At 36.7% G+C, this 9,798-nt stretch overlaps 1 protein-coding gene across 15 annotated transcripts in view; it reads right to left on the bottom strand.

The window, feature by feature from the left end:
• ADD1 (adducin 1) overlaps positions 1 to 9,065 on the bottom strand; it is a 28,825-nt gene extending 19,760 nt beyond the window's left edge. For 7 of the 15 annotated variants that reach the window (XM_010710469.3, XM_010710468.3, XM_010710471.3 and 4 more), the window contains exons 1-8: positions 8,833 to 9,064; positions 7,580 to 7,742; positions 6,327 to 6,478; positions 3,152 to 3,232; positions 1,938 to 2,087; positions 1,493 to 1,636; positions 1,262 to 1,360; positions 722 to 898 (exon numbers count right to left, since the gene is read on the bottom strand). In XM_010710469.3, the coding sequence (XP_010708771.1) occupies positions 722 to 898; positions 1,262 to 1,360; positions 1,493 to 1,636; positions 1,938 to 2,087; positions 3,152 to 3,232; positions 6,327 to 6,478; positions 7,580 to 7,742; positions 8,833 to 9,027 (1,161 nt within the window). In that variant the 5' untranslated portion in view covers positions 9,028 to 9,064. Of the gene's footprint in view, positions 1 to 721; positions 899 to 1,261; positions 1,361 to 1,492; positions 1,637 to 1,937; positions 2,088 to 3,151; positions 3,233 to 6,326; positions 6,479 to 7,579; positions 7,743 to 8,832 lie in introns of all 15 variants that reach the window. The other 8 variants (XM_010710473.3, XM_031553204.1, XM_010710474.3 and 5 more) reach the window with 3 other exon arrangements.
• Between the last annotated feature and the right edge of the window lie 733 nt (positions 9,066 to 9,798).

Here is a 9,798-nt window from a genome sequence, read left to right on the forward strand (position 1 = left end):
AAGGGGAAAAACATTATTTACTACATAGTAGATATGATAAAAATGTTTTAGATATCATTGTCAGTCTGGATCCTGCTAAGGTCATACGCATCACATTAGCATGAAGACTACAGTTTACTCTATAAAGAAAACCAAATTAAATCAGAAGTGTTCATTACTACCGTTAACAGTCACCACTGGCAGTCATCTTATGAGAAAGGTTTCATCTTTCCCATTACAGCTGGATAACAAACATTAGTAGGTGCTCATCCATCACAGACAAGATTTTACTCATTTTATCTGAAGATGAATTTATTTCTTTTTTTTGAAGTTTGCCTCTTGGGCTCTTCTAGGATCTATAGTGTCTAATAACTAAGTTAGAAATCAAATAATTCTGGGCTCTGCACCTAATATTGCTTTACACATTTTGGCAGGGGCTAGGAACAGAGGGAGAAGAAACAAAGGACTGAATGGAAATGTTACATCACTCGAAGATCTACCTAACCAAAATGAAAACCATCAGATTACAGATACCAAGGAAAGTCGTATCTCCACATAAGGCACCTGAAAAATTCTTTGGATGCTTTTCATGTTGTCTCCTTTTCTGACAGCCTTTAATCTTTGGGAAGAAATGGGCTGCAGGCTGTATAAAATTACCCTGATCACCTGCAGTCCACTTCATTGCAACTAAGTGTTTTATACATTCTCATACAAAACAATTAGACAACAAGGTCTCCCTTACCAGATTATCGAGCATTCGCATAAGGGCTTCAAATTCCTGTTCACCAATCTGCCATTTTGGATGGGATACAGAACCATCACCTGATGGAGACTCAGGGGAACGAGACTTGGCTTTATACTTTCCAGGATCTAATAGTACTAAATTGTCTGGTCCACCTGCACTGGCCAGAGTACGTACCTTAAAAACAATACAATCGACTATTAGTTTCTTGAGGGAAGAGGGAAAAAAAACAAACAAGAAAAATCAACAAACCAGAAGAAATTCTACTTCATTTTAAAGGTAAATCAATCAAGTGTATAAAAGTTGCTTTAAGGTTCTAAAAAACACTCTTAGAAGGATTCATACCCTAGCAATGGTTCTAGCTCAATATTTGGATACTGCTGGTAGAACCAGTGCTTTGGATGTTTGGATGATATAATGATTTGACAGATAACTGCATTTGTTCAGATCAATAGCTTAACCAGTAAAATGCACAACTGTTCATCTGTTTGAAGGTCAATATAGCAGGCTGTAGTATTACATAAACACTAAAATTCTTACTTGAATCTCGCAGGCAAGCACTAGGTTATGAATATAGTAGAAAGCCTCCTCAACAGTCTCTCCAACTGATACTAAGCCGTGGTTTCTTAGAATAAGGACCTAGAGAGTCATTGCAAAGAAGATTAATAAAAATGATGCAAGTATTTTCAGTGAATTATATATGGATCCTGATTAAATAACATACCTCCCTTCCCCCCCACACTTCATTTAATTTCAGCTGTAACTACTGACCTTGCTTTTAGGTCCCAAGTTTTTCTGAATAACCACCTTTTCTTCATCATCCACTAAGATACCATGGTAGTCATGATAAGCTACTTCCCCTAGAGAAAGGGCTTCAGGTGATATTGGCAACAGGCCACACTTCATTGCAGAAACCTGAGAAATATAGAAACAACCCACTTAACTTGTTTCAAGAGGAAAAAAAATTAAGTATATGCATATCTGGAAAACTATTGCTATATACAAAAATATAGATAGATAGATACGCAAGTATGACTACTACAGATGCCATAAAGGAAGCAAAACTATGATTAAGAGGAGACCAACATATTGATGCATTTGCATGTGGGGAGGGAAATGGAAACTAGACACGTGCTTTATCTAGTGAGGATGTATCAAGCTGTAGCCCAATATGTAGTATGAACTAAACACACCAGAAACTAGACAACGTGCTTACCGCTGCCCCTGCTGGGGTATGAATATGAACAATGCATTTAACATCAGGTCGAGCTGCATAAATTGCAGAGTGCAAGGTAAAACCAGCTTGGTTTACTCCCAAGTTAGTGCTTCCACGGTCAACTACATCTCCCTGAATATTGATTTTAACCTAGAAATGAAAAGAATTTGTTTCATAAATCAAAAACTGACAGAAATCTGATTTAACTCAGCATCTACCTCTGAATCTTTAAAAATAAATTTCTTCTGTTATTCTATTTTAACAAGTACTTACATTTCTGCTATAAAGATAAAAGCAAGCAGAGGAAAAAAAAACAAAATTAAAAAACAGCCCACCCAACAACACAAAAGCCAGCATTCCTTAATCTCCTCTAAAAGATCTGAACTAACAAGAAAGTGTAGGTCTTACTTTTCTCATTTTCTTTTCTTACAGTTTTTTAATTAAAATTTTACAAGCTATTAAAGGTGGAGCTGTGTAAGAAATAGCCAAACTTCATAGAAAGCCAAGGGGGAGTATTTAGGACCTTTACCTGTCACAAGCAACACAAGTCTGAAATGTTACTGCTCCACAAACACCTCATCTCTCTGCTAGAGGTTACTGATCTTAAAGGAGTCGAAGCAAAAGAGTAGTGTGAAAGCTTCCATTTTGTTCCAACATAAGGAAGTCCACCACGTTAACTCAAGCCGCCTTCAGCAGCAATGTAAACTTAAGACAAATGCTTACAAAAGGCTTCCCCTGAGCTAACAGTTAAGAGTGCAGTGTCTTCAACTACTACCATTAAAACTCAAAAAGAGTGTTTATCTGCAGTCTCAGCTAATTGTTAAATGGTTAAACAATGTCAACTAAATTAAGCATCTGACAGAATGTCTTGACATTGAAACTGGCATTTATGTCAAAAATATATGTTGTTTCCCTTAACAAGCCTGACTCAGCAGCCAATGCCTTTCAAGGGTATGATGTGGTTAATTTATTCAAAAGATCTGGTTCATGTTTACAGCTTGATCAGCTGGAGAACATCTGATGATGAACATGGGGAAAGAAATCTTTCTTAAAGACACCTCAGCAGTACCAAAGCCAACCATGTTCAATAAAGCAATCTTAAATATGTAAAAAAAATAATTTAAAAAGTATTCTCTAGGACAGAATTTAAACACTTAGAGAGAAAATATTCAGCTGTATGTATTTTACAAATGTGAAAAATTATCACTGCTTACCAGACTGGAGGCAGTAACTTCACTGTAAAGAAGTCCAAAAGGTACAATGAGGAAGTGTTCCTGCTCAGAATTTACTCTGGCCTAAGGGTAAGAGAAAAAGCTAAGTTATTGGGAATATTTTAATAAAGCATACAAGAAGGCCCAAAAACATGAAATTTACTTTCAATTCCTGAGTATGGAACAAGCAATATGACTATAGCATATGCAATACAACTTCCACGTATGCTGGGACAGGTGGTCAACACGCTTAAGCCGCGCTGAACAGAATCAGATGGTAGGTACATCAGCAGCTCAGACTGGTGGAACACTGCTAAGTCCTTACGTTCTCTAGAAAAGACGACTAGATAACTGTAGATAAAAAGAATGACATGGTGATAAATGCAAAAAGGTGTTGCATGTTTTTAAGAATGAATTTATACTTCAACTGTATTTACACTCCAGTAAACTAGAAAGTATAAAAGAAAAACTAAGAAAATTTAAGAATTTGGCCCACAGATTTAAAATTTCTTGATGCTGAGTAGGGTTCCACCACTGGTTCTGGGATGCCATGTGAGATAACCAAGTTCATAATACAAAAATAATGCTGACTTCAAAACATTCACAGCTCAGAATGCATCAGTTTGAACACTGCACAATGAAAAGTACTGGACAGATAGTTTAGGTGTTTTTCAATGGAGAGTTAAAATGGAGAATTAAAAGAAATAAGTCATGATAACAAAACTGCTCATTTCAGAGACTGGGCCAGAAGTGTGTTTCTCAGAGCTCATGGCGATCTTTTAAAACAAATGTTTAGATTCAATTTTATGAAGTTCCCTACTTTGCTACTTGTCAGTACAGAGTGATTGAAGCTTGAAGGAAGCTCTGCACGTAATTTCATCCAACCCACAAATGTTCCACTGCCTCAAGATGCACCTACTTTTTTGCTCACTCAGGTCTTCTACTACTTTCAACATGAAATGGATACGTACTTCCTTCTGCAGGAAAATAATTTTTTCAATAAGTAATTGATCGGTGTCCTGAAAGTTTATGGTACAAATCTGCCTTCCTTGATAACCAGCTGATTACGTGCCATACCACACGAGCCTTGAACTGCACCAACTAGTTCAAGTTAACCTGTACTTTTATGAATCACCAAAATAATTCTCCACTGCAGAATTTTAAATGATCTAGAACATCTTTTACCTAATTATGCAAAACTGAAAACAGTATTATTAAAATGCCCCAAAAGCTAATGAGAAAGCTTGAAACAGCAGCATCTCCCAAACCACTCTACTTCAGGATTAGATCCAATAAACAACTCATGCTCTCTAAGCAAACCAAGACCAAGTGAATGAAGTACTTGCAGTAAACCTGCAGTCTCAAATTCTGCCTAACCCTGGAGGCACCCAAGTTTATTAGAAATCCTTTCACTTGACATGAAAGCTCTTGGTAACTCTGTAATTCTGCTTCTGTGTCAGACTGCACCAGATTGATAAGGATCTAGAGAAGCAAAGGTATTGCAATCAGCTCTCACAAAGCCTTTCTCCTCCATCTTATACAGTGACATTCCTCACAGAAGGCTGTTTTCATCTTTTTATTCTATTTTCCAAAAGTACACTAGTGGCTTTTAACTTCAGTGCAATCACCTAAAAATTAGAGCATCCATTCACAAGAAAAGAAAACCTGGAGTCAAAATCCAGCTCTGTATCAAGTGATGACATCTGCCACATTCTAAAGAGCACCTTACTTCTACAATACTACTTAATATATAAGCATACAGAACAAGGATGAGACTACTCTGTAAACACAACAACCTTGTTCCACATCAACTTCTCAAGGTAAATTATATCTTAGTCACCTTCCAGGTTGCTATTCACTGGAGGAATCTGTATAAGTTAACTATCACTTGCGATTGCTGGTGACAAACGATTAACCAAAAACTTTCCAACACTGCTCTGTCCTTCAAAAGCAAAATACATCCAAAACATTTCCAACGTCTCATACTCCAAGTGCCCTATCTTCCAACTAAACTGCTAGCACATTATCTAACTTCATTATCTAAGCTCTCTATGCTCTCCTTCCTTCTCCTTTGTAAAAGAAAACAAACTTGATGCATTATTCCCCAATTACATGGCCTTAGTTATGCCTCAAGGCACACAGCTCCTCATTACACTTAACTTAATATCTAAACTCAAATATTCCCAGGGCTAAATATGACACTAGAAAGCCATCTCTAAAACTGCTTGCCTGCTATTCTTTTATAGCATTAATATTCCTTTTACAAAAGCAATTCTCACGTCATGTATGAAAAATCAGGGGGTAGCACAGAGCTGTTTACAAGAACCACTATGTGGGATACGTTCCCTCAGTAAAAGAACCAAATGGTCTAATCAGCACTGCCTGATCCTGCGCCTACTCATATCGCTTATTATCTTCAGCAGTTCGTAATATACCTTGAAATCTCAAAAAGCAGAAATCATTAAATTACTGTATTTCATTCAGATTGCAATTAAAAACTGAAAATACATCAAGGACCACCTTTACCATGTAGGGAACAAAACCCTACAACAATCCAGCTCTGTTAGGAAAACAATTGACTGAGTTGCACACCACAGCTGTGACTTCACTCATGAGACTCATGTTGATCATTCTTCTGGCACATAAAACCTCCTTGATTTGACCTCCTTGTCATTCTTATTACGGATGCCAGTGATTACTCAGTCACAAAGAAAACTGTTGGTATGCAACATTAAGCTAAACAGTCCACTCATGTTCTGAAATACTATGGTTTCTTTTACAAAGAAGTCTGTAGAGAATTGTCAATGAAACTGAATAGTATTACCAATGAAAAGATGGCTTAGTACTTAGAAAATGAAGACATCACCTTGCAGAATAATACATAGAATTACTCAAACCATTTAAGATACTAAAAGATTCAGTCTTTTAAGAACCTTAAATTCACTGTAAGACTTTTCACGTCCACTCTCCTAAGACTCTATTCAGACTACGTAGCTGACATCCAAGCTATTTCAGTTCTTATTCTTGAGATGCAATGACTAATCTCTTCACTATTATACTGCTTTCAATACCACTTTGCTCTTCTTCCACACAAAGAGAAAAAGACAGATGAGGGAGGGAATCAGTTCACTTGTATTCTAAAACAATTGGTTCAGTTCTCTGCTGATTCAATACTCACTGTTATATGATTGTAAATAAGCTGAGACCAGCCAAAGAGATCTGCTAATCTGTAGAAAGCCGCCAATTTACATCGTAATAACTTCTCCCCTTTTTCATAAGCAATGGAATCAGACCCCCTGAGATCATTCACTGGTGTCACCATGCCAAGGCCTGAGAAGAGAAGAAAGCACAAGGCAGCTGTGTTCAGTGTCAGCTAGAACACAGTAACAGCCATCACAGTTACAATGGTTTTTCTTGCTAGTTAATATCAACATATTAGCCTTAGAAATGAAGAGCAAGATTTAATTACTATAGTGTCCTAATGTATATTACATCAATATAATTAAGATCTCTGACAAGATCTTAAGTAGAGCCAGCCCAAGTTCCTTTCTTAATGTTAACTGGGGTTAAAGTGGCAATAAATTCTTTAGCAAAATCCCCCCCACCAATCTCATATAAATACAACTACTCATTGATAACAGAGAATTGTAACCTCAAATATTCCACTTTTTGAATATGGGTTTCTATCACTGGAAAGAAGAATTATACATCTAGTGAGGTCATTTAATTAAGAAATAATAAATGCAAGCTGAATAGAGGAGGATTATAGTAAAGCATTACAGTTACCATAGGTCTAGTTACAGTGCATTGAGAAACATGATTCACAGGAGCTGGGATAAAGCAGAATCTGACATGATATAATCTCAATTACAGATTTATTTTGGTGCACAGGCAGGGATTTGTATTATCCTAACACAAAACCTGTGTGTGCACATATTCACACATACTTGGGTGGTTTTTTCTTTCCATGTGTGCGTTTTTGGTTTTTTTTTGTTTATTTCTTTTTTCTGATGTTTCTTTTCTCACTTCATAGAAGAAAGCTGTGAATAGTATTTCAACTGCAAAAAATAGTTTCCAAAGACTTTTGCTGTTACCAGACTACGACTGAGTTTCATCTTCCTGTAGACAATCCAGCTGGTAAACATTTAAACGTTTGTATTTTCAATTAATGTTCACTTATCAGGTTTCTCTTTCAATTAAGACATTCCTCTTTAGATGGCTTTTGATATAAATCACATACACAAATTACACTGTGTATCACCGAAATTTGGAAACAAATCCATTCATTTTCTGTTTGCAGCGTTCCAATAAGAGAACAGGGCAGTATGTGAACTTCACATAACACAGTGAAATTCACAGCATTCAACACTGTCTTCATGTTAAGCCTTTCAGACAAGAGAATTCAACTATTCTACGTTCATGTGCACTCACTCATGTTTAACGCAGCCATTCCGCCTTGTGGTGCTGCTGGGTAGACATTTGGCACATTTGTTGTCATAAAATCTGCAATCTGCTGCAAAGCCAATAAACCTGTTGGATTCTTCCCCTTCTTAAATTGTTCCTGGATCATAGACTCCAATTCTTCACAAAAAGCCTGCCAACAGGACATTGCATATTGTAAAGCACATACACATGAACTTCAGCTTTTCAAACACAGTTTCTATATAACGCCTAAATGAAAAGGTGCTATAACTCTTCTCCAAAACAGCTCAGCATAGTACTACTGGGTGCATGCTTTCATTTGAAAATGATGCTGTCTATAGCAACAGCGATATGGGAAACTTATTTTTTTGTAAATGGGAATTTCAATATTCTCTCTCCAAGTAACACATGCAATCGACTTCAAAGAAAACAAAATCTAGAAGCAAAGTAGTTGGAAGAGAAAGAATATATCAGTGTGGTTCAGAGGGAACTGAGTCAAGAAGGCATGCAGGAACACATGGCCACTGCATCTTAAAACAGTACTTTACTTTGTACCTGTGCATGCATGTGTATCTTTGCCACTGGATGAAGGAAAACAAGATTTTAGATTGCTAGTAGATGCTGCTTTTAAAAAGAATACTGGAAATTGAAATAGAAGTATTCCTATCACTAGGTAAATTATAAATCAAAGAAGTTGGTCCCACATGAAAACCAGTAAATATATCACCACAACCCTGTTCTTGCTAAAGACAGATCATAACACATTCTATATCTAATGTCACCCATCAGTTACTATAAAAGGAATAAATGTTACGAAATAAGCTTTGTTATGTGCACTTTCTCCATGAGGGAAGTATCTATAATCCTCAAATTATTAAACACTTCTAATTGTGCACCTTTTCTGGAAGAGATGTATAATAATACTCCCAATGTCAGATGACAAAAAACTGAACGCAGGACAGAGTTGGTTTGCATAAGCTACTCTTAGGAGAGTTACTTGATTTCAATACTTAAATGAATGTTAAAATAAATATGAAACAATTAAAAAAAATGTTTTACTATAAGTACATAGATGATATGAAAAGAATGGTGACTGATTACATACAGAGTTCTGAAACCAAGTCTGAGAGGCTTCTTCATGAGCAGACAATAAAACTTCAACCAGATAATGTGAGAAAAACTGGGCTACTAACTTTAGAAGAAAGTTAAAACAATAGAGATAATAAATTAATCACTTAGATGGAGTGATTTTCTTTTCTTACTGGGCTTTGAAGAATCATGGAGACTCTCTTCTTCTGTTCCATCATGTTAAAATCCTGGCGAAGGTCAGGTGCCATATTCCTCTCTCTCAAGTAATCTGGATTATTTTCATCAACTCGATCGAAATATCTCTCTTTATGAGGGGCTGTTGTTGGAGGTGGTGAGGTCACCACCGCTGCACCAGAATCACCATTCATAGTACAGCTTTATGGAACCTGAAGAGGACAAAGATGAGCAAATTAAACAAGGAAATAATGGAGAGCTCAGTAAGTGTTTCCTGTTTCAGAGAAAAAGTTCAAATCCACCTACAGTTAGAATGGCCTTCCCAACTCAAAAGCCCCGTTTCTGCAGTTGAATAGCAGTAAATTAAAGAAAAAACAGTGTTAAAAGATGTGACTAGAAATGTAGCTAATATACACACAAGTTGAACGTACTATGTGGACACATGCTACACAAACCACCATAAGAACACCCACATCCAGCTCTTGAAGCTGACTCCAAAGCATGGCTTTCCAAAGCACAAAAGTCTTTCGAATCTTGTCACAGACAGCACTGCAACAACACACGATGTCTACATTCACTGTATCTTTTTTTAAATTTCAGACATTTAAGCCAATGAAATGAGCCCACTGGCCAGGGCTCACATCAGCTTTACACGTAACGAACAATTGCAGGTATCTACCAGAAAGCCTGCAGACAGCTGGCATTGCTCATCCATGCAGCTTTCTTGCACACACAAGAACCCTTTTGTGTAACATTAGCCCAGTTTTCACAGCAGTTCTAATCTTCATTCAAAAATGAAGATTATAATGAGCCATTTTCAAAAACTGGAAGATTTCATGAAGCCTTCTAAGCTTAACAGTTTGATAAAACACCCCCTGCAACGCCTTAAGACTTGGATCTCTCATTCCCAATCATGTATCAAATTCAACTTTTTCAGAAAAGATAATTTTCTTTGCACATCACAC

Source organism: Meleagris gallopavo, chromosome 4 (genome assembly GCF_000146605.3).
Source record: "Meleagris gallopavo isolate NT-WF06-2002-E0010 breed Aviagen turkey brand Nicholas breeding stock chromosome 4, Turkey_5.1, whole genome shotgun sequence".
Classification (NCBI taxonomy): Eukaryota; Metazoa; Chordata; class Aves; order Galliformes; family Phasianidae; genus Meleagris; species Meleagris gallopavo.